The 26114-nt window shown below is 35.1% G+C and overlaps 1 protein-coding gene and 1 pseudogene across 2 annotated transcripts; one reads left to right on the top strand and one right to left on the bottom strand.

Moving 5' to 3' along the window:
* Window positions 1–425: 425 nt before the first annotated feature.
* LOC132622557 (uncharacterized) lies at window positions 426–4147 on the bottom strand. 2 transcript variants are annotated; one of them, XM_060337170.1, is made up of 8 exons: window positions 3803–4147; window positions 3619–3711; window positions 2670–2748; window positions 2092–2182; window positions 1851–1890; window positions 1633–1767; window positions 1344–1481; window positions 426–999 (listed from the first exon to the last, which is right to left on the bottom strand). In XM_060337170.1, the coding sequence occupies exons 1-8, from the start codon at window positions 4009–4011 to the stop codon at window positions 726–728; spliced, it is 1059 nt and encodes a 352-aa protein (XP_060193153.1). In that variant the 5' UTR covers window positions 4012–4147; the 3' UTR covers window positions 426–725. The 2 variants fall into 2 exon arrangements, with proteins under 2 accessions (XP_060193153.1, XP_060193154.1); XM_060337171.1 differs by having other exon boundaries at window positions 2092–2170; window positions 3803–4146.
* Window positions 3137–3228, top strand: LOC132625275 (U2 spliceosomal RNA; annotated as a pseudogene).
* Window positions 4148–26114: the final 21967 nt, after the last annotated feature.

The following is a 26114-nucleotide window of genomic DNA, read 5'->3' as shown; positions in this document are numbered from 1 at the left end:
TAATTTCTGAGATGGATATCCAATACCCGCTCAAACCATCGTCATATAAATTGAACCATAGTATTATTTATATTTACTGTATCTATGATAATTCAAAGAAATGGAATATTAGATTTAATTTAATTTCAAAAGCTAGCTCACGTCAACAAGAGAACAGTTGTTAGTTGTTACAATTTGTCAATTAATGTGATTATGTGAAACAGTTAACCCCATGAAGGTATATCTCATCATAGGTAATATAGCAAAATGAATCTGGAAATTCCCTTGTCCTCTTGTTTAATGTTTTAACGTAATGATTTGATTTGAACATGCAATACAAGTTCAACTTAAATTTCCCAACTCCAAAATCTAGTCTGTCCAAATTTTGAAAGAAAAGAGAGAAAAAACTCGATCGCGTATGTCCCATGGTCTTGCTAAACGTGGAATGCGGAATGCGGACGGGATTGTCCAACCATGTCAGATCTGATATCACTGTCTTATTATCTGTACATTTGTATTTGAAAAATAAAAAGTATAGCAAGTTGTCTTGCAAATATTCTTTTTGAATTTCCGGATTCTGTGATTGATCACGTCTACAAAATTACTTCTACATGTTTGTAACCCTCCTAATCCTCAATGCTTTCATCCTTTGACATCAGTAAACATTAAAGTAAATTGGATACATCAGAAAGATTTCATGATGGCCTTCTATTTTGGAGCCATTGCACACGGGGACCTAATCAACATTAGCCAAACGGATTCTCCATGCGCTCAATGATGCTCCGCAATCCAGATTCATACGTAGGGTAAAGCAGTCTCACTCCCAGTTCTGTTTTAATGCGTTTATTGGACACTCGCTTCGCTCCTCTTGAAGCTCCTTGCGGAATTAGAGACTCTGCCTCTTCAGCGGAGCTTTTGGAGGTTAAGTGGCTTGGCCATTTCTCCTCAACCAAGCTCCGAGCAAACTTAAATACCTGCTCCCTAGGAGCAGGATCGTCGTCAACTACATTGTATATCTTCCTGAAATGCCAAACCAGATAATCAATTGATTAAAGATGACATTAAGAAGCTAATTAAACAGAAAGCTGAAAAAAACTCTCATCAAAATGACCTGGAAGTGATTGCACATAGAAACTACAGAAGCAGAACCAAATACACAAGTGAGCTAAACACTACTACAACAGCCAAAATATTACCTACATCATAGGCAAAATTTAATAGATCAACGCAAAAGTAAAAAAAAAATTAACTTGGGAAAGAAAAGGGGGAGAGAAGCTTCATTGACATAAGCATGTAATTTTACTATAGAAGACAATCTAATAGGGTAAGCATTAAGCAAAGAGCCTTAGCATTGTAGAATGTACCCTGCAGATGGCCTCTGAATGCTTGCCTTGAGTGTCTGACAGATGTCAGCAACATGAATACGTGATGTATAATGCCTAGAAAATCTCATCTTCTGACTTTTCGACAAAGGTTCCTGCTTGAGAATGGTGTCAACAGCACTGCATAATATGACGGCGAAAGGAAATCAGTAAGAAATTAAATCAGAAGTGCTTCCTCAGACAAAGTGATTGCTTGTAACATACTTCGAGAAAATACAATTGCAATGTCCAATTAGAGTAACACATTAGAGCTACATATATGCATCACAACCTTCTACCAGGACCATATATACCACCCAGTCGAAATATTTGGACAGTGACCCCCACATCACAAGCCAGATGTAACCATCCTTCTTCAGCAGCCATCCTTGCTCTAGCCGATTCAGTTGTCGGCCTTGGGGGAAACCTGTCATATGATAATGCATAACTCTGAGATGACTACTACGAATGCGCTAAAGATATCTAAGAGTTTGGTTAATTTAGACTTACTCTTCATCAACCCATGCACCACTGAAGTCTCCATAAACACCTATCAGTGCAAACGGAATATATTCTCTTGTCAATACTCAGTAACATACTTTGTGACTACAGTCTCTTTAAAGATATAATTCTACCATATAGCAATACAGATAAATAAACTTTGGTTTATGCAGGGAATAAGCCTAAAATAAGACATTTAGAACAAAAGAAATAAAAAACTTCTTCCAGCATCTGTGAAAGAAAGACATACTTGTTGATGACAAGTAACCAAGCCACTGGAGGTTACCACCCTTTAGTCTTTCTTTCAGCAATTCCTTATGCCGAAGCATCTGCAGTGCACACTGCACACCATTATTACTAGACATGGAAGCAAGTAGAAAAATAAGTTTAAAAACTTCTCCTACAGTTTTTCATGATATCATACATCTCCCATCCATATTTTACAGTTACAGTGAAAATCCCAAGTTTTATGACTTCTGCCTATGAAGTATCTTATTGTGAGATTCAAAAGTTAACAGTGTTCAATTTAAAGACATTGCCAACTGCTAAGCATTAATATAAAAACATCCCTAGGAAGATGAACTCTAACGCCTAAAGAAAAAATAATTAAGGAAAAACATTCAGAAGAAACAATAATTAACTTCTCTACTTTATCTTCTACTTTTATCTCATAGTTCATTCCTTGTCGGGACAGCAAAGGTCGTTAAAGAACGTATACAATTAACACCCACCAATAAAAATGTTGACATGGGAGGTCTCTACAACTGACACAGCCTATGCATGTCATATTGGTTACTAAAACTGCAGCATAATATCGGGCAAATTTACCGGATCACCAACACCCAAAACTGTAGGAATGGAGATAAGAAGATGTGAGTGGAGTTTCATGATATCGAGGACCTCATGTCTGAAAGATAGAGCAGAAATACTTATCAGAACAGGAAAGATAGGAAGAACATTGCTTCTATAAAACCATCTAGAAATATGGAGGTTTAGATATGTGACCCACACACTTACGCCCTAGACTAGAAATCAGTGGACACATGAGTAGACATATAAGAAAAATGACCTAATTTGAAAGAAAGTAACCATTACAGAAACAATGAGAGAAGAACTGAACCCAAAGAGACTCAGTTTGCTCCTTAATGAAGAAAATCCATTGTTCACTTTATTCATGTAAGTCCTCTGTAATGCATAAATATTTTACTAAACAAAGGAAAGTAAACACAAAAGGAGAACCAGTAACCGGTTTAAGAGTTCTTGGCAATTAAAGTCTTCGTTTCACATTTCTGATGATACCTTTCTCAGCCTTTTGGCTAAGATCAAGTGTAGTATCTGTTGAAAACTTCTCATTCTCAACCAATTTGAAGTCTAAACGTTAACCATTGATCATTTAAACACTTACCTAGTTAAATAAAGCTACATGATTTGCCTCTTTCTCTTAGCCTTCTAGAATTCAACTATTCTCCTGCTTTTTTCATTATAGTATGTCTTTTCCCATATCAGGCCCGCTTGCCATTGACAATATTGTCCGGTAGCAGTTAGTCATGTACATTAAAATCCCTAAGGCGCAGTCACTTATCCCGAGTGTGATACTCTATGCGGCATTCGAAAAAATGGATGGCTTGGTCCATATTAAACTTAAGACAAAATTTCCAGGCAACAAAATAATTTTTATGTTACCAAAGTTGCTCCATTGATGACTTATAGTGAATCTATAGGACTTCATTCTGACCAATGAACCTACATGAATAAGAGAGAGTCAGATAGAACTCACAGTGGTTCATTGGCGTCAAATATGTGAGAATGGAACCCCATTTCCTCTAATTTCTTTTTCCGGGAAGTACCAGTACAAGTTCCTGTAACTTCCCTACGCAATAAACAAATGATCACTCTCCAATATATTAACAGCCCGCTTCTTGCACAACTTCAACTAGTAAAAAAAGAGAATCTTTATTTACCATCCACCGCTTTTCAAATCTGCAGCCAAGAATTTTCCTACGAAACCCATCCCCAGAATGAACATTGAATCGGGTTTTTTAGTGCTCGATTCGTTACCCTGACTGCACTTGATAGAGAGGGAAAACGATTTAAGAGAGTATATTCCGGAAGTTTGACCCAGCCGGAGATTAATAACGGCCGGTTGATAGGGTAGCCGGCAAATCTCCATTTCAGATAGTAGAGGTGTCGCTCAGTTGAACAAACAAAAAAGCTCTAAGCCCATCTAAATGCGCTTTGGGCTTTAATAATATGGCCCGTACCAATGACTTGATGCTAATCGGCCAATTTGTGAAACTTAAACAGCTGCCCTTCCTTTATAAGCTCCTAATAATATATAGGTATAAGTTTACTATTTATAAATTGTAGCTACCTTTTATGTGATTTTGATTATATTTTTGTATTTTTAAATACAGAAAAATATATGTATCATAAAAATAGAGTGGGAGTAAATCTTTTAAATACACGAAGTACTTTCGGTTATATTTTCGTGTTTTTAAATACCGCAAAATACATGTATCATAAAAATAGAGTGGATTAAATTTTTTAAATACACAAAAGAGTTTTGGTTATATTTTCATTTTTTTAAATAAAGCGAAATACATATATCATAAAAACAGAGTGAGTAAATCCTTTAAATACATGAAAGAGTTGTTTATTTCATTGTATTTATATACTGATAATCCTTTTTTTTGTATTTAAATATATTCGAGTTCAGATCAGTAAGGTAGCCTCCTGACGTCACATCATTTGAATGTATTCGACTGTATTTACACTCAAAAAATGACGAATACAATCAAATTTGGCCATATCTCCGGCGAAAATACAAAATACACTGTATTTAAAAAGCTACAGTGTTCATTTGCATCCAACCTTCACTGTATTTGAATGTATTTCAACAAAATCTCAAATACAATGTGTACATTCAAAATACATATGAAGCCAAATACATTCAGATACAAGACAAGAAGCAAAAATACGTTCAAATACAAGACAAAAAGCCAAATACATATGAGATACAAGACATATGAGCCAAAATACATATGACGAAATACACTCAAATACACTCATATATGAGATACAAAGGAGAAGCAGCCATGAATTCCGGCTAGACAAAATACAATCAGCCAAATACATTAAACTTATATTTCCACTAAAAAAAGACGAAAATACAAAATACATTGTGTTTACACTAAAAAAAACCTGTCAAATCTTCGGCGAAATACAAAATACATTGTGTATACAACTCCGACGGCGCTCCTCCTTTCAGATTTGAGTTCAATCTACAGGTGTGTCTTACCAATTTCCAGAAGTGTTAGTACAATAATTTCTCAATCGGTCGATGTAAATCAACGGTGCCCTACCTCGAGCGAGATCCTCAACAGAGAAATGAGTTAATCGTGCAAAAAGAAAAAGTACGGCTCAAATGTGAAGACGATTCGTATAGAGATTAACAATGTGTTGAACATAAGAAAAATTAACACAATTTTCAAGGAAAATGGAAGGTTCTGGAAACACCACATTTGATTTTCCTTATGAGTTTCGCGGAGCTCTGGTTGCTCATCGAAGGAGAGCTCCGGCAGTAGTGTGAAGGAGAGGGAGGGGAGAGATGTGTTGTTGTCGTGGTTGTCGCCGGAGCTCGAGCAATGGGCAGCAGGGTTGTGTGAGTGAATAGGAAGGTGACAGAAAGTTTTTTAGGATTTGGAAAAGATAAAAAAATCCAAAACGTGTAGTGAGTGAGAATAGAGAGAGGTCTATATATTTTGATATAGCTATGATGGATAAATTAGAAAATTAATTTAGTTACTAAATATAAATAAATGAAAAGGTAGTTATTATGACTAATTAACTCTTAGAAGAAGTTACACTAAGTAATTTATCCTAATTTTTGTCCCTCAATTCACAGGTCTTTAATTTTTGTCCTTCGCTTAAAAGGCGGCCGAAAATACCCCGAGGTTTTGGATTCAAAACCCAGTAGAGTAAAAAATAATAATATTTTCGCAAGGCATAGGTTTCTATGAACCTATGCCTATTCAGGCTAAATTACATAGAACCTATGCCGAAGACGACAGACTTTTTGTAAAAATCTTGCCTTGAGATTTTTTTGACTGAGCGGAGATTTGAATCCAAAACCTCAGCTTATTTTCGATCACCGTTTTCAACAAAGATAAAAAATTAAAGACCACCCCAAAAGAAGGCCAATATGCGCAAAAAATGAAGCTAATCGGCCTCAATAGAAAGCCCAACTATTATAAGCTAATCGGCCTCAATAGAAAGCTCAACTATTATCCCTTAGTCTTTCCTTTTTTTTTTTTGCGCGGAGTGCCCTTCTTTTGGGCTGGTCTTTATATTTTGCCCCTCATTTATGCCTTCTTTAATTTTTGCCCCTGCCGCCTGTTTAATGAAAGTTTTTTGACGAAATTAACCTTACCCCATTAAAACCCTTTCTATTTCGTTATTTGCCCTTTTCTTTTCTTTTTTTTGCTTCTTCGTTCCTCCTCTGTTTGTGTCTGTCTTATCTATTCTAAAATTTAGGTACGAATTTGGATCTTTTGCTCGTTTCAATATTTTTTTTATGTTAAATTGTTGTTTGTTGAATTGATATCTTTGTCTTTGTCGTTTTTTATATTTAATTGATCCTTTTTTATTTAAAATTATTTTCTAATGTGTTTTGTCAAAGTGTCCGTATGATTTTTTGAACTTTAGTTTCGTTCCCCATGTTATATATTGATTTTTTGAATGTCGTATTATGAATGTCGTAATATATTTTAGTTAATTTTGATATGCGTTTTGGTTTTCTCTTTGTTGAATCTTTGAAGTTTTGCCTGTGAACAGTTGTTTTATGTTGTTGGTGTTGTTTTTGTTTAATAATCAGGTTTTTGTGAGGCGGCATATGCCTGTTCCGGCAGAATTTTTGTTTTTTGAAATTGAATTTATGCCTATTCCGGCATAATTTCGTGATTTAAGTTAGTTTGTACGTGTTTTGATTTTTTGGTGTTTTTTTTTGTTAATAATGTTGGTTTTTATGAAAGTTTATATGTTTTCCTGATTATAGGAAGAAAAAATTGGCATTTTTTGAAGTTTGGTGGTAATATTTTGTATGAATGAAGTTATTTTGTATGTTTTTTGGTTTTCAATGTGTTGAATATGTTTATTTTTGCCTGTGAACATTAAGATTTTTGGTGTTGTCTTTTGTTTAGTAACCTGTGTTTTCATGAAGACTGTGTTTGTCTGAGGCAACACATGCCGGGTCCGGCAGAGTTCTTAGTTTCCAGCATAAAGTTATGCCTGTTCCGGCATAAAGTTATGCCTGTTCCGGCATAACTTCATGAATTAAGTTAATTTATGTGTGTCTTGCTATTTTGGTGTTGTCTTGTTAATAATTTTGGTTTTTATGCAATCTTATGTGTTTTTGGTGTTGTTTTGTTAATGATATTGGCTTTTTATGCAATCTTATGTGTTTTGGTTTATTCTTGGTTTCTGTTGACATTAATTTTTCTTTTATAGGAGGAACATCCCTTAGTTAAGTTCGGACACTGGGTTGAAGAAGGTGGCATGTGGAGTGGTGATTTTCATTTTCGGAGTTTGATTTTGTCCTTTTTAAGTGTCTCTCAATTGGACTTGTTGAAAAAAGGTGTTTTTGGAGGGTTTATGGATTTGGTTGATGTCCACCTGAGTGATAGTATTTTCCATTGCTTGATCTTATCCCAACTTTCATCTAGTAATGATAGTGTGTTAAAGTTTAAGATATTTGAGCGCGTGTGTGTATTTGATTTCGAGTCTTTCCGTCTTATTACTGGTTTGGATTCTTGTGTTGGTGATTTTAGTGTTGTGTCTAGCAGACCAAATAGATTGTTGAGACTTTATTTTCCAAATCAGGATGGAATAAGGTTGTGTGATCTCAAGAGTTTCTTACAGATTAAGTCAAGTAATCGTAGTGGTGGATTTTGGGAAAGATCTAGTGATCCTGTTAGACTTGCTGAGGTCTATATAATGGAGAGGGTTTTGTTGGGTCGTAATGAGAAATGTGTTGTTAAAGGTCATCTAATGAAGATAATTGATGATGACAGTCTTCGAGTGTCTTATCTTGGGGTTCTCTTAGTTTTAATTGGTTGGTACGGTCGATTCGTGGCTGTGTGAAGACTTTCAAGAGCATGCCATCTACACCATATATGATTAGTGGTTTCCCTTACGCTTTAAATGTGTGGCTGTTGGAGGTTTTCTGTATCTTTCGAGGGTTTTCAAGTTTTCATGGTCTGAAGTCTACTCGTATGTTGTCTTGGGGTCCTTCAAAGCAAGTTGATTATAAAGTTATTACTGATAATTTCTTCCATGCTGAAAAAGTATGTGTTTCCTTTTTGTTGATGCTTCTTTTTCTTGGTTCTTTTTCCCTCTTGTTATTTTTTGTGTTTTTGTCTAATTGATGTGTTTATATTGTGTTATAGAGATTCAAGAAATTTATTGTCCATGTTGTTGTTGTTGGTACGGAACAAGAGATGCTGGATTATCCAGTTGCACTTAAATTTCCTGATGATTCAGGCTCTTGTTCTTCCAGTGCGGTTTTGCCATCTCAACTTACTTCTCAGATAGTTGATGTAAGTTGTAGTTTGCCTTTTGTGTTTTTGGTTGTTTAACTTAATTCTGAGTTAGAGGCCTTCTGGTAGAATATTTTAGTAGGAGACATTTTTGTAGTCTTCTCTGTTTTGGTTTTGGAAATGAAAGTTTATGCCCCTTGAGGCATACTTTTTGGTTTTGCAAACTTAGAATCTGCCCCTTCTGGCATACATTTCTCCTTTCATATTTCAGTTCTGCCCCTACCGGCATACTGTTCTCATTTTGAGACTTATTTTATTAGGTAACACATTTTGCAGTCTTCTTTGTTTTGGTTATGGAAATGAAATTTTATGCCCCTTGAGCCATACCTTTTGGCTTTGCAAACTTAAAATCTGCCCTTCCGGCATACATTTATCCTTTCAAATTTCAATTCTGCCCCTACCGGCATACTGTTTTCATTTTCAGACTTATTTTAGTAGGTATCACATTTTAGCAGTCTTCTCTGTTTTGGTTTTGGAAATGAAAGTTTATGTCTCTTGAGGCGTACTTTTTGGTTTTGCAAACTTAAAATCTGCCCCTTCCGGCATACATTTCTCCTTTCATATTTCAATTCTGCCCCTACCGGCATACTGTTTTCATTTTTAGACTTAACTTCTGTCGGGTCCGGCATACTTGTTCAACATTAATTTAATGGCATCAAAGTAATGTGTTGTTTTATTGATCTGTTATACAGGGTGTTTTGTCTAGTGTGAAGAAGTAACTTGATGATGAACGATCTACAATTGTCAATCAAGTAAAGGTATGGCTTTTTATTTTTTTATTTTTGAGTTTGTTAATATGATATGTATACTTTGCATGTCGCATTCGTTGTTTTTGTTTATTCTCATTTTCTTTTCTTCTTTGTTTAATTTTTTTTTCCTTGTTTTGTAGTCTTTGGATTGCCGTTTCGAAGAATTGGATAAAAAATTTGTTGGTGCGATTAATGCTGTGGATAGCTTAGTTCGTGTACATGATGAAACAAAGTCATGTGTAGCAGCTTCTGAAAGTGCTAAAAGAACTTGTTTAGAAAGTAGACTTGACAGTTTGGAAAGTAAATTTGATTATATGATGCATTGTGTTGAAAGTTTAGTTCGACTGCATAGAGAAAACAAATCTTGTAAAGCTTGTGCATCTGGTAAAAGACAACCTGATTTGGGTTATTCAGTGAATGATGAGGTGAAGTTAGATGCACATCTTGGAAAATATTTGCAGGAACGTATGGAGAATATGCTTTGTAAAGCAAGGTCTACGAAAAATGTGACCTCTCCCATGCTCGATATGCTCTGTGATGCTGCTATTTCTTCATCAAGTCAACTGTCTGATAAAACTAAAACTCTTTCTCAGTTTGAAAAGGAATTTGTGAAAGAAAATAAAGACCGCGCAAAAAAAGAAGCACTTAAAGAAGTTGTTGCAATTAATGATTCTTTTCAATGCGGAGATTATGTGTTTTCTTCTAATGAAGCATCACAAAATGTAAATGATGTAGCAGCTGTTGTTGAAGATTTTAGAAAACGTCTGAGATGAGAAGATGGAAACAAAGAAGATGATGGTTATCCTAATTAGTGTTTGCTTACACTGAGCAGTACTCTAGTTGGGAAATGGTTGAGTTCTGAGACTGATATATACTGTACTGCAGAAGAGTTAGGAAAGTGAATTGATTTTTTTGTTGTTATTTAAGGCAAGTGTTATGTTATTATGTTTTCCCTTTTTTTGAATGATGTATATGTAAATTGGTTTTTCATTTCTGTATATATAATGAAGCTTCACTTTTTCAAACCGTACTTTATTGTAGTCTGCCTTAACCGGCATACTTTTGCCATTTGTAAACAGAAATTCTGCCCCTTCCGGCATACTTCTAAGATGGGAGTAACTTTTTTCCTAAAACTAAAAAAGATAATTAAAAAGTGACTCTTGTTCTAAAACATCTCGAATAAGTGCTACAGTTACTTCCAATTAATGTATTAATTATTTTATTTTTAAAAATATATATATATATATGAAGAAAAGCTGAAAAACTCTTTGTATTTTTGTCAATAGTTCTAACAGTTACTCCAATTCAAATTTCACTAACTGTTTTTGGTTTAAAAAACAAAACTGCAAAATTTGCTGTATCCTGATCCAATTGAAATCCAAAGAGCTTAATATGCAAAAGTCAAGCCAAGTAAGCTTGCCGCCTCTGGCATACTTTTGGCCATTGTGAACAGAAGTTATGCCCCTTCCGGCATACTTCTAAATTGGTAGTAACAGTTTTTTTTTCTAGAAATAAAAAATATAATGAAAAAGTGACTCTTATTCCGAATATCTGTAATAGGTAGTGCTACAGTTACTTCCAATTGAAAATGTATTAATTCTTTTGTTTTAAAAAAAAAACTGAAAAACTCTTTGTATTTTTTGTCAATAATTGCAACAGTTACTTCAATTCAAATTTCACTAACTGTTTTGCTTTTTTTTCTTTTTTTAGAAAAAACTGAAAAAACTCCCTGTATCCTTATTCAATTGAAATCCAATTGTTTCAACAGTTATTCCAATTTAAAATCGACTAATTTGAACTTCTATATAAAGCCACACAGTTATGCCCACAACGACAAACTTTTATTCTTAGCACACTTACATTATGCCTCGTTCGGCATAAGTTTGGTCACGTGGTTAGCACGCGTGCAGTTTTAAAATTTTTTTGTTCAATATATATTTTCCCGCTCTTCATGTATTTTACTTTTTCTTTTCATTTGTTCATTATAAAGCTGAAGAGGGCAGTTGCTTTGTCACGTTTCCTATATCATCTTTATCAATTTTTTGATTGATTTATCTTAGTGGGGTTTCAATTTTATCTATAAGTTATTAGTTACTATGTTATTACTTGTGGATAAGTTATTTCCTTCAATTGTTTGTGTCTGTATTTTATTTGAGTAGGGTTTTCTGTTTTTTTTTTCTTTTTATTCTTTTACCTTTTTTCGTAATGCATTGTGTTAATGTATTTTTTGGTAATGTTTTGTATGTGTTTTTTTTTTCCTTTTTTTTCCTGATTGTATTTTATGTTTTGTTCATGTCAGTGTGCTATATCATGAGATGTCAATTTGGACAAGCTGCTGACTATTATATGCCTCCGGAAGAGTGGACAGACACACGCATCAGTGCTGTATGGCGAAGGGACGAAAAATTTGTTAAATTTGTTGAGAAATTTCTTACAAAAGAACAGTTGGTAATTTTGAAGAATCATCCTTTTGGGAAATTTATGGAATTGCATAACATAAAAATGTCGGGTATCTTGGTGAATTTTATGTTGTTGTCGGAAGTTTACTGTTCTGAAACCAATGAAATGCATTTTAATATACAAGATAAACTTGTGACATTTACAGACCAATCATTTAAGAGAGTCACTGGGTTATCGATTACTGAACCTCCTAGATCTTTCTATGCTAAATATAATAAAACCAATGACAGTCGTCTTTTGAGAAGATATTTTGGTGTTGAAGATGATAAAAGGAATTTGGAAATGAGAGTTTTGAAGAATGTGATGAGTGCTGAAAATGTAGATTTTGAAGATGACCTTGATGCGGTGATGCTAGCAGAGGTGTATATTCTTGGTCGTGTTTTATTGGGAGGTAGGATTAACAAGAATGTATTGTGGCAGCATATTGTATAGATAGAGGACAGTGAATTGTTTGAGCAATTTAATTGGGGGTCTTTATATTTTGCTGAACTCCTGAGGTGTTTCAAATCAATATGTAAGCAAGGGATAAACAGACATACCATTGATTATGGTTGTTGTTGGTTTTGTTTATGGCTTTATCGTTTGGGTTTGGTCTAGGTTGAATGACTATCACAGACAATATGTTAAAATTGTTGGCGATTGTCGTGAACCTCTGATGTTGTCGTATGTCAGTAATAAATCTCCACAATTCAATGATGTCAAAAAATTGCTTGTATTCGAAGAGCACATGAGAAAGATAATGGTGTTTATTGCCCTTTACTTTTCGTGTAAACTTTTAATGTGGTTTTTCTTTTTCTGTTTTGATGTCATTATTTATTTTATTGTTGTATGGATTTTATTTCAATAGCGAGGTAAAGGGGTGGTTGATGAATCTCCGGACAATTCAAGTGATGATGGAAGTGAATCTGAAGATGCCAATATTGCTGGCAAAATCACTGAAAGCTCTTCTATTGAGCATCGCATTGAGGTATTTCTCATGGGTCCTCTCTGTTTTTGCTCTAAAAGTTTTGTTCTTTTTTTTTCTTGAGTTTAACACTTTGCTGTATTTGTTTATTTTCACAGTTCATGAAAAATGTTTGTGATGTTAAATTGGATAGGATTTTGAATAATCAACAGCAGGAGAAGGCCCGGATGGATCAGCTAATTTTTGCTCTGCAAAAAGTAGGGTTAAATTTTGAATCCCAAACTGCTTCTAATGCTGAAAATGTTCGTCGACATGTTGATTCTCCTCGTCATGTCGAAAAGGGTAGGCGCAAGAGCACAAGAGCACAAGATCTGTTCGTAAAAGTGCTGCTGCTAAAAGGAAAACTAAACAAGCCAGGTCTCGTAAAAATGTTGAGCAATCTTCCGTTGGGCAACGAAGAAGATCGGTGCAGTCTCATGTTGGTGAAGATATTGCTGATATTGAACAGGCATTTTGGGATGCTGAAACTGCCACCGGAGACGAGGGGGTCAACTTGTTTGGTATTGATTTGTCTAATGTTGAGGCTGAAAGTAATCAAGAAATTCAGATGGGAGATGTGCAAGCCGTTTCTAGTGAAAGAACCGTTGATGAGACAGAGTTGGGAGGCAAAATTCGATTTTACAAGAGAAGAAAATTACGCAAAACATTACAAGATGCAGATGCTTCTCCTAATCCATGGCTTCCGGATGGTCCTCAATCTACAAATGTGGCAGCTGATAGGGACAAGGCATTTGAAGATGTTTTTGGAGAAGGCCAAGCAAATGTTACATGTCCTATGAAGACAGATGTTGAACAAGTTGAATCTCTAAATGCAACTGAAAATGTTGAGGCTGAATTACCATCGGTAAATTTACACTTATACTTTGTTGTTTTCTAAACCTAAGTTGCCTGACACACTTTTCTGGTAGTTAACACTTTGTGTGCTCTTTTTGGCTTTGCTTATGCAAATGATAGTTTTGTCCCTCCTGGCATAATCCCCCCTTTTATTGCAAACTCATATTCTGCCTACTCTGGCATACTACCTTTTTTGGCAAATTTATATTTCTGCCTACACTGACATACTTTTACTTTTTAAAACTTAGCTCTTGCCCCTTCCAGCATACTTTCACATTTTATTGCAAACTCATGTTCTGCCTCCTCCGGCATACTCATCTCTTTTGGAAAGTTATTTTCTGCCCACTCCGGCATACTTTTACTTTTTTGAAATTTAAATCTTGCCCCTTCCGGCATACTTTTCCCTTTTTCAAGCATAAGGTTTGCCTCTTCCGGCATATTGTTCAAAACTTGTTCATAAATTTTTCTTTTTGGGAACCTAACTTCTGCTTGTTTTGACATAATTTTCAATCTTTTACCACTTGCAGAATTTGTTAATTTTTTATGTTAATATTTTTGCTTTGATCGATGGATGTTGTGTTTCTTAATTTTTTACTTTATCTAGGTTGTTGTGGAGGAACAATTGGGCAGTGAAGAGTTTCGTGACGCCAATCGTGAAGAATCCAACGTATCTCCACTGAAAGGACATATGCCTGAAAATCTAGAGCAAACTCAAGATTAGGGGTGTACAAAGAAAATCGATAAACCGCACCAAACCGATAATCCGAACCAAACCGAGAAAAAAACCCGACTAGTGGTTTGATTTGACTTGGTTTGGTTTTAAAAAGAAAACCTGAACACTATTGGTTTGGTTTGGATTTAGCTAAAAAAAGTCAAACCGAATCAAACCAACCCGACATTACATTTATAAAACGGAAAAGGGCCAAATATGCCCCTGTACTATGAGAAAAGGTTTAAACCATTCAAAATTCTAATTCCAAGCTTGAAATAATATGTTAAAAGACAAAAAACTATGAAAAAGTTAAAGAAACATTTATAAATTACATTATAAATAAATATTTCTATGTATAAAATATGTTATAAATTTTATAAACGGAAAAGGGCCAAATATGCCCTTGTATTATGAGAAAAGGTTTAAATATACCCTTCGTTATACTTTGGATCCAAATATACCCTGATGTTATACTATGGAATCAAATATAACCCTCCACCATTAAAATTGTCCAAGGTAGACATTCAATCCTACGTGGCACTGACATTTGATAAGTTTGATGTCATGTGGCGTGCCAACTCAGCGCCCCTAACCCATTTTACCCCTCCTCTCCATTTATTCTTCCACCACTAATATATCCTCAATGTCGCCATTACCGCCACTAAAGTTGGAGATGGAGGTAGAAATGAACCAACTTTTTATTTGAATTAACGAAAATTTACAAATTACAGATAGCAACAAATCAACAGGAAGACTTCACTGATATAATTACGTGACTTCTTTCTGACCTTCAAAACATATAGTCAGTGTCGTGAAGAGAGTTTCCTCACAAAGGACAATTACAAGCTGCCCTAAATTTTATCACCGGAAAATTAGAACCGTCACCGGAAAAATAAACTCCACTAGATTCCGGCCAAATGGCCATCGCCGACAACCACAAGCCACATAATTCCGACGGAAAGCTCTGGAAGCTTTGTCCTTTGTGGCAATCAGGAATTACTTCTTCGTCATCATCTACACCAACTTCGTAATATGTGTATCATTTCCATTCGTTCACTTAATATCCTGCTTGGTTAATTCAAAAAAAAGTTGGTTCATTCCTACCTCCATCTCCAACTTTAGTGGCGGTGTTGGTGGCATTGGTGATGGAGGGGAAGGATACATTAGTGGTGGAAGAACAAATAGAGGGGAGAGGTAAAATATGTTAGGGGTGCCGAGTTGGCATGCCACTTGGCATCCAACTCATCAAATGTGAGTGCTACGTACGATTGGATTTCCACCTTGGACGACTTTAACGATGGAGGGGTATATTTGATCCCATAGTATAACGGCAGGGGTATATTTGGACCCAAAGTATAACGAGGGGTATATTTAAACCTTTTCTCATAATACAGGGATATATTTGGCCCTTTTCCGTTTATAAAATTTATAACATATTTTATACATAGAAATATTTATTTATAATGTAATTTATAAATGTTTCTTTAACGTTTTCATAGTTTTTTTGTCTTTTAACATATTATTTCAAGCTTGAAATTAGAATTTTGAATGGTTTAATAAGTTTTATAGCTCAATGATATTAGTAACTCAAATAAAACTCAACAAAAATCAAATCAATACTAATGCTAACAGAAGAAATTCAAATCTAACACTGGAATGACAATAATTTTGATATCTGTTCTTTGGTTTTATATTAGTTTAGAGAGTGAAAATACATAACTTAATTTTATTTTTTTCTTTAATATCTAGTCATATAATTAATACTTATCAGTCGTACTTATTTTAGCATGACTTAGTACTTTAAGGGGTCGTTTGGTATGAAGGATAAACATAAATAGTCCTGGGATAAGAATTTAGCAATTTATTATCCCTCGTTTGGTTAGTAATCATGGGATAAGTTATCCCAGGAGTAAAAATAGTGCTGGGATAACTTATACCTGCCACAGGGTGGAATAAGTTATCCCAGGATAAGTTATCCCGGGATAAGGAAGAAACCTCTTCTTTTTAGAAATTATCCAATGTATAATACTTTTAGTCCAACATACCAAACAGTCAATAAAAAATAACTCCAGAATAACTAATCCCAGCATAACTTATCCTAACATAATTATCCCTGCATAACTTATCCCAACGTAATTTGTTTTTGAACCAAACGACCCCTAAGATTATAATCATTTTCTACATGCCTTATAAATTAGTTGTATTTATTGTAGCATGACTTAGTACTTTTAGATTATGACAATTTTATTTTATGCAATTTCATTAATTTTTTTCGTTGAATATTTTAGTACAATGTCATCTCTCATCACGTTTTGTGTTATTTTCTTAATAAATATCTTAATTAGATAGTCGTATCTTACTAGGACTAAAGAAATATTTGAAGTACAAGTTATATGTTTTGTATGAAGACTTTACCGGAAAAAACCCAAAAAAACCGAGACAACCCGAGGTTGAAAAACCCAACTTTTGTTGGTTTGGTTTGGTGTATAGATTTAAAAACCCAATGCAATTGGTTTGGTTTGGTCTTTAAAAAATCCGAACCAACCCGGTCCATGTACACCCCTACTCAAGATGATGCTGCGGTGGTTGCTGATCATCTCGACGAGATTTATGTCCTGCCAGAGATGATAGGACAGAATAAGGTGATACGTTGGTGCTGCCTCATGATGTTGAATCCATTGTATCTCAAGCTGAAGGAAATGCAACCGAAAATGTTGAGGCTGAATTGCCTTCGGTAAATTTACATTTATACTTTGTTGTTTTCTAAACCTAAGTTTCCTGGCACACTTTTCTGGTAGTTGACACTTTGTGTGCTCTTTTTTGTTTTGCTTATGCAAATGGTAGTTTTTCCCCTCCTGGCATAATCCCCCCTTTTATTGCAAACTCATGTTCTGTTTACTCCGGCATACTACCTTTTTCGGAAAGTTATATTTCTGCCTACCCTGGCATACTTTTACTTTTTGAAACTTAGGTCTTGCCCCTTCCGGCATACTTTCACATTTTATATGCAAACTCGTGTTCTGCCTCCTCCGGCATACTCATATCTTTTGAAAATTTATTTTCTGCCCACTCCGACACACTTTTACTTTTTGAAACTTAAATCTTGCCCCTTCCGGCATACTTTTCCCTTTTTCAAGCATAAGGTTTGCCCCTTCCGGCATATTGTTCAAAACTTGTTCATAAATTTTCCTTTTTGTGAACCTAACTTCTGCTTGTTTTGACATAATTTTCAATCTTTTACCACTTGCAGAATTTGTTATTTTTTTATTTTAATATTTTTGCCTCGATGATGGATGTTGTGTTTCTTAATTTGTTACTTTATGTAGGTTGTTGTGGAGGAACAATTGGGCGGTGAACAGTTTCGTGACGCCAATCACGAAGAATCCAACGTATCTCCACCGAAAGGACATATGCCTGAAAATCTTGAGCAAACAACACTTGAAAATCTTGAGCATATAAGACGTGAAACACCTGAAGCTCAAGTTTCTAACGAGGGTGATGAACGCGCTGTTGTTCCTCATATTGGTGTTATGCCCGAGCCTATTAAAGCGGTTGAGCCATTGAGGAGCGAACCAGCCAATGCAGACCCCGTTCAAGTCAGTACTCCAAGGGAGTCCGCAGTTCATAAGACACAAATTCAAGATGACGCTGCGGTGGTTTCTGATCATCTCGAACGAGATTTATCTCCTGCCAGATATGATAGGATAGAAGAGGGTGATACGTTGGTGTCGCCTCATCATGATGAATCCATTGTATCTCAAGCTGAAGGAAATGCAACTGGAAATGTTGAGGCTGAATTGCCTTCGGTAAATTTACATTTATACTTTGTTGTTTTCTAAACCTAAGTTTCCTGGCACACTTTTCTGGTAGTTAACACTTTGTGTGCTTTTTTTTTGTTTTGCTTATGCAAATGATAGTTTTGCCCCTCCTGGCATAATCACCCCTTTTATTGCAAACTCATGTTCTGTCTACTCCGGCATACTACCTTTTTTCGCAAAGTTATATTTCTGCCTACACTGACATACTTTTACTTTTTGAAACTTAGCTCTTGCCCCTTCTGGCATACTTTCACATTTTATATGCAAACTCATGTTCTGCCTCCTCCGGCATACTCATCTCTTTTGGAAATTTATTTTCTGCCCACTCCGACATACTTTTACTTTTTGAAACTTAAATCTTGCCCCTTCCGGCATACTTTTCCCTTTTTCAAGCATAAGGTTTTCCCCTTCCGGCATATTGTTCAAACTTGTTCATAAATTTTCCTTTTTGTGAACCTAACTTCTGCTTGTTTTGACATAATTTTCAATCTTTTACCACTTGGAGAATTTGTTATTTTTGCTTCGATAATGGATGTTGTGTTTCTTAATTTGTTACTTTATGTAGGTTGTTGTGGAGGAACAATTGGGCGGTGAATAGTTTCGTGACGCCAATCACGAAGAATCTAACGTATCTCCACCGAAAGGACATATGCCTGAAAATCCTGAGCAAACAACACTTGAAAATCTTGAGCATATAAGACGTGAAACACCTGAAGCTCAAGTTTCTAACGAGGGTGATGAACGCGCTGTTGTTCCTCATATTGGTGTTATGCCCGAGCCTATTAAAGCGGTTGAGTCATTGAGGAGCGAACCAGCCAATGCAGACCCGGTTCAAGTCAGTACTCCAAGGGAGTCTGCTGTTGTTGATAGAAAGGGTGAGAACTCTCAAGGAATGGAAGACAATTATCGATATGTGTCCTTTGAAGATATTGTAAATGTCGCTTCTTCCGCTGTCAATGAGAAAATTATTATTCAAACCTCTCCTATTGCTGAAGAAGAACATGTTGTTGAAGTGGCGGATGTGCTATCTTCCTTGAAGACAAGGTGTTGATACCCAATTTTGTCCCGTCTCTCCTTCAAAATATCTATTTTTGGCAACTGAAGAAATAACAATTATATTTTACTATAATTATTAGATTTTATCGATGTTTCATTATCCCATTGTAGTCACTAGCTATTATTATTTTCATTATTATTATTATTATTATTATTATTATTATTATTATTATTACTATTGTTGTTGTTATTTTATTACCGGTATTATTATAATCCGCATTATAATCGCCTCAGCATTTTTTTTACCATCCTATGCACACTCACGCATCGCATTTGTTTTCGCATTTATTTACTGTTGACTTTCAAATATTATTGCACGGCTATCACGACATCATTTTTATCCGAGCGCCAATAGTTACATATTTTTATGTTAGGTAATATTTTAGCACACGTAGAATATAGTTAATGAAACTAGGTCTTTTATCTTTAGAAGTCCAATTTGTTTCTTTCCCACCCATATCTTAATTTATCCACTCAGGCCACACTCATTTAATCTACGCAGCCCACATTTTTCAGCCAACTACATCTAATACCCGACCCGACCCGCCTTGTTCAGCTTAATGAACCACTAGGGTTATTCACTTTCACTCAGCGCCGCACACCGCCCCTTCTCCCTCTCTCTCTCTCTCCCTCATCTTCTTCAACAAAAACAACAAAAGAACAGTCAACTTTCACCTTCCCTAGACTGTGCATGGTCGATTTGGGGAAGGGAAATTAATGCTCGGTACCCCCCACCCGGATTCAACTGTTGCAAGAGGTCAATTCTTGTCTTCTTCTTCTTTCTTTCTGATTTACGATCTGAAAGGTTTAATGGATTTCGTCTGTTTGCGAAACAAAATCTTTTCTTGTCAGTCCCTTTTTCGTATTTTGGGTACGAGTTTTATGGTTTTTGTTCTTTTCTTCGTTGGTTTATGATCGTTGTCATCCGAACGTTGTTGACCAAGAAAACCCCGCTCAAAATTTCAAACCCCAGCCCAAACCCTAGTCTTTTGCCTATAAATAATCATTTTCGGAAGTAAAAGAGGGAGTCTTTTTGAGCCGCAGAAATTTCCTAAAATTAAACAAGTTTTTCAGCCGCCTCAAAACCCCCCTTGAAAACTCTTCTGGTAGCCGCCCCAAAAATCCCTACGAAATATTTTAGCAGTCACAATATAGTTTAATATCGATTTGAAAATACTAAACGTTTTATTCTCTTTCCGCTACTTCGGATCCGAGTGGATACTAACTCGGAGAATTTGAAGTGTTTTGAGGTAGATTGGAAACCCCACACCCACTTCGCTGCACCCGAAGAAGGTAATCCTATTCCCTTTAAGTTATTTTCAGCATTGCTTGCTTATTTTCCGCCTATATGTTAAATTGTTAGTATAGTCATGTTAATCACTAACTTAAGTTTTTTTTTTACGTGTTAATTTCCATTCCTTGCTTAGTTATGCCATTTATTAGTTAAGCACGTTTACATGAGTTTGATTCCTATCTAAACATGTTCATATGAATTAGTTGTTAATCTGGTCTCGATTAGTTAGGTTCAATAATCAGTATGCAAGAGTTAGATAAGTATATGCCTGTTTTAAATCATGTTTAGTTTGTATGGGTTAACTACTGATCCCGAAATCCTGCTTAGTTACTTTTCCTGCTAACCTAGTCTCTGTTGTGTTTGTTTTGATTAGCTGAATATATTCCTGGTATTCGAAAATGTTGAATGACGTTCAAAAATGCAATCTATACTTTCAATATTGGCTTAATGCTGTTTGATAAAGTGGAACAAATATATGTCTATGTTTCGATTAGCCTTAATCTTGATGCTTGTTCATGTTTGTATTATCTGAAGATCACCTTAGTATAAATCTGCATATGTTTATTGGCTTGTTTAATCAAATGGTATGATTGATAATCCTTAACTAACATATAGTATTCCCTAGCCTAAAACCGTAACAAATATGTCCCCATGTCGATTCATAAGTTAGAGATGGTAAGTTTGGTGTTAACATAAGTTGTTTGTTTTATCTAGTCCTCAACATAACAAAAATGTTGATTTATGTGATTCTTGATTTAACCAGAATAGGTATCTGAAATGTGGTTTTTAGGCAGCTTTGAATAGCTGGGATCTTGTCAGTTTGTTTCATAAATAGGCCACATGGAAACCGCATCTTAGTCCCTGTTTGATTTTTTTTTTTGAAATGAATTGTTGCTTGAGTGTCTTGCCTCCTGTACAGTGCCTTCATTTGAGTTGAGTCCTTAACTCCTAAAATATGCAATAACAATTCTTTACACGTTAACCAGTACACCCAATCCATGTTTCCATGTTAGTTAAATATAAAAGGATGTGCTATGCATAGTAGTTCAAAAGTAAACATGTCCCTGTGCGAACCTGATTGTTGATTTAGGGGGTAAATATACCATGGACATGTCTGAATATACCTGATCTATGCAGTCTTGCATACTGCTAGCATAAGGGAACTTGTATATTTTGGTATAAATCAAGTATATCACTAATATAGGTATAGATTTTGTAACCTATGCATGCAGTTTGGGTTAAGTCTCTTTTAGCTGTTTATTTTTGGGTTTCCTTTTTGTGCTAAGTTTTGGTTTATGTTTGAGCCAGGCTGAATTAGTTCTAAGTGATCTATTTGATTTGGGTTTTCTTTGTATTGTTTGAATTGGTTTAGGGCCTTTCCTTTTCTTCCTGTCTCTATTTCATTTTCCTCTTAAATATACACAGCATACATAGTCTTTGATCTGTTTCGAGTTTATATTATACATGTTTAATCTCATTCGTCGATCATATACTAATTCTTTTCCTTTCATTTTATGCATGACCATCGCATACGAGTCCGAGGGACTCGCTCTTCTTCCGTATTCGGTGTTGGGCTAGAAGCCCAACGAAATCTTTCCGAGTCAATCCTCAATCCTGTCCGCAACAGAAAATAGAAAACAAAAGGTTCTGGGCCAACGCCCAATAGACAGGAACAGATCGCAGTAGCCTTTTTAAAAAATGGCCTGAGCCCATTCCCAACAGCAGACCGATCTCAATGATCTTAAAAAATGGGCTGAGCCCATTTAATTTATTTACGCCTCTACTTTATTTTCGTGCATTTAATTTGTATTATTCGACTAACCCCTTACTTTGTTTTATTGTCTTTAGCTTAGATGAATCCTTGGAATTAGAAAGGGTAGTCGATATATGGGGAAACCGATAGGATATGTGTATATTTGAGTCTTTTTCAGTACTTACAACGTTTCAACATTCTGAGAGTCTAAGTATGTTTTCATCATCTTTTATTTCACTGGTAGCATTGCATAGAAGAAGAAGACACGATTTATTTTATGGCAAACTGATTTTTTGGTCTTCGAAACTTGGATATGTCTTTTGAAGTATTAAAGATTGATTTCCTACGTGAACATGGTTTTGAAATGCTAATCGATAACGTATGCATATGTTGAACTCTTCTTTCCTTTCAACGAACAATTAAGAAATTCAATGTGAAGGCACAGTTTTTCCTTTATCATGATTCTAATTTGGGCTTTAGAGGAAAGAAAGCTAATTAAAAGAAGTTTCTGTTTTGGCCTTACTGGATCATCGGGTGGTTTTAAGCTTTTCTATAAAAAATGAGGCAAAGAAATTTTTTCGTGATTTTTGATTCCCACTGTTTTGAACTTTGATTACAATGCATTGCATTTCGTCCCTTTGAAATTTTGAAGTGACCAATAATAAGTCCACTTCGTTACTATAAGTGAATATTTTTTCTATCCAATTACTTAGATATTTAGCTATGAATACCTTTTCTCAAATAATATAAAAATAGTAAAATATTATTTTATTTATATTTCCTTAGCTTTAATTAATTAACCTAAGTTTGGCCGGTAAACCGTAGTTAAAGATTCTAAAGGATGCCTAACCCCTTCTCTTTAGGATAATTAGAACCCTTACCTAGAATTAAATTTTAAGCAGACCATTAACGGGTTTAGTTATCTTTACCTTGGTTAATAATTAGGTGCCCTAATTCACCTATTTAATTAGGTGGCGACTCCTTAAAATAAATCAATATAGGAATCTCCAATATGTTGTACTCTAATTTAGCCCGTTTAAATGGGGTATAACACAAGGCGCCAGAGGAAAAGGAAAGCAATGGGTGATACCCCGGCACCCGGATGGATGCTATATTCTAGACGAAATGATCTTCGTTTTGGGTCACGGAAGGACGAAAGTGAACGGAATGAACAATACAGAAGGTAGGCCTGTGCACGAATCGGTTCGAATCGGTTTTGGCCATCATCGAGTTGAAATTTTGAATTTCGATTTTCTAAAATTTTCAATCAAACTCGATCCATTCTAGGTTCAATTTGATTCGTTTTTTATTATTTCGGTTCGGTTACACAAATCGATTTGTTCGGTTTATTCGAAATTTAAACAAACAACTATTTCATTTCAGTTTTAGAGCAAAACATAACAAAAAATAATGAGATCCTAAACTTGCAGCCTTATAATCAAGACATTAACCGAGAAAAAATCATAAACTTGCAAGCATAATAGCATATAAATAGCAAAACAAGAGCTTGACAACTTGTGCAAGCATACAAATCCGCCAACACCACATTACATATACCAAATTAGTCATATTAGTCACTAGTGGCATATAAATTCGGTTTGTTCGGATCGGTTCGGTTGATAATTGAAGCAAACCGTATCCGAACCGTTAAATCGTAATATTTTACAATTGCATTTGTAAATCGAAATCGAATTGTGTTATCCAAATTAAATTATCCGAATTGTTTCGAATCGGTTCGAAAATTCGGATTGAACCGATTTGTGCACAGGCCTAACAGAAGGATGTGCCCTTTCATTACTTCAAAAGCAAATTTGCCATGACCTTTTGGAAAAAAATTATCAATCCTCGAAATCTTCCACCAAGTAGCTTTCGACCTACTGGGTAAGTTTTTTAGTTATTGTGTGCTTTCTTGCATTTTTCTTCCTTATTTTGGATTTATGTTTTTTTCTTTTTCAGTCTTTTAAGTACAATCTCTGTATTTTTGCCCCTCCTGGCATAATCCTCCCTTTTATTGCAAACTCATGTTCTGCCTACTCCGGCATACTACCTTTTTTCGCAAAGTTATATTTCTGCCTAAATCAGTATACTTTTACTTTTTGAAACTTAGCTCTTGCCCCTTCCAGCATACTTTCACATTTTATTGCAAACTCATGTTCTGCCTCCTCCGGCATACTCATCTCTTTTGGAAAGTTATTTTCTGCCTACTCCGACATACTTTTACTTTTTGAAACTTAAATCTTGCCCCTTCCGGCATACTTTTCCCTTTTTCAAGCATAAGGTTTGTCCCTTCCGGCATATTGTTAAAAACTTGTTCATAAATTTCACTTTTTGTGAACCAAACTTCTGCCTGTATTTTTGTAATTTTTGTTCCCTTTTCTTTAATCAGGGCAGAAGATGAGGTAATATATCCTGGAAAGTTGAACCAACTCAGTGAAGTTTATAAGTTGGGTGATGTTGAGCCAAAATATAGGATGTTTTTTTTGGAGCTGTACCATCATGTCTATGCGCTTAATGATGAGGTTCGTGATTGTCTTTTACTTTTTCTTTTCTTATTTTTCTATTAGTTATTGCTTCTTGCTTTTTTTTTTCTTTATCGTTGAGTCGCTATTTTTTTTCCCTTAACATAGCATATTGATGTGATGCTATATTATTTGAGGAAGAAAATGATGTATCATCCTCCAGCTGCCAATGCTATTAAGTACACAACCCTAGATATGATGTTTGATCAGCTTGTGCAATTTGACATTAATAAATACTACAAAGACCCGGTTAATTACCACTGGTTTGGTGGCGATAGTGATGATGCATTTTTGCTTAGTAATATTGTGTATGGGAGAAGAGAAAAATGTGGTATATCATGGGAGAATGTCGACAGGGTATTAATTCCTATTCGCCCAGGAGATGATGATCCTAAAGCAATTTCTCACTATGTACTTGCTGTTTTCATCATTGAGGAGCGTAAATTGGTAGTTTATAACTCACTCAATCATAATGATGATCATTTGGTTCGCATTGTCGAGGCCTACTGTGGTATGATCCCTAAGTTGTTGATGATCAATGATTTTCAATTATTCAGGCCATCATACAATAACTTCAGTAATCTGACATATACCTGGTTTGCCTGTCCAAAGCAAGGATCGTACGTTTCATTCTTATTTTTTTTTAGCTTTTTCCGTTGTTTTTTGTTGATTTTTTTTTATTGTTTTTGCTTTTCTGTTGTTCTAAAACATCTCTCTTTTATGACTTTCAGAGATTATAATTGTGGTCGTTTTTTTATCAAGTTTGCTAATATGCTGATTAGTGGTCAAAATCCTGCTGATTGGGATGGTTCTGGTTTGATGAACTACATGAAAGAGTGGTCAATCAATTTGGTTTGTCATGGGAAAGATAAGCTGAAAAGGGTTATGACACGCCACTAGATACAGCTGGAAGTGATTATCATGAGCATAACGATATGGAGTGTGAGTATGAGATGAAAAAGAGAGCAAGATCTGTGAAGAAAAAAAATAGTTTGTTTTAGTTGAGCAAGATCTGTGAAGAAAGGAAAAAATAGTTTGTTTTAGTTATTTTTGCACTATGTAATTTTTTTTTCGTGCGCCCTTGTGTTTTTGCAAATGTTATAAGATTGTATAGTTTGTTTGTGTTATAAATTTCAACTTTAAGCCCCTTTGTAATTTGATGGTGTTCATTTTTAATCTCAACTTCTCTGTTCATAAAAGCTGTTATTTTGTTGAAAATCCAAGTTATGCCCTTTCCATCACAACTTCATGGTTGTTATGTAATAGAAGTTTTCCGGGGTCGGCATAGTTTCTCATTATGTAAATAGAAGTTCTGCCCATTCCGGCAGAATTTAAGTTCAGAAAACTTGCCACAACCAGCAACAAAGACTAACCCTTTGAAATTATTGACCAGCCAAAATGCATTTATTGGGGATTATTTGTGACGAAAAGCTGTTATTTTGTTGAAAACCAAAGTTATGCCCTTTGCATCACAACTTTATGGTGGTTATGTAATAGGAGTTTTCCGTGGTCGGCATAGTT

Source organism: Lycium barbarum, chromosome 12, assembly GCF_019175385.1.
Source record: "Lycium barbarum isolate Lr01 chromosome 12, ASM1917538v2, whole genome shotgun sequence".
Taxonomy (NCBI): domain Eukaryota; kingdom Viridiplantae; phylum Streptophyta; class Magnoliopsida; order Solanales; family Solanaceae; genus Lycium; species Lycium barbarum.
This window is presented reverse-complemented; position numbering and strand designations above follow the sequence as displayed.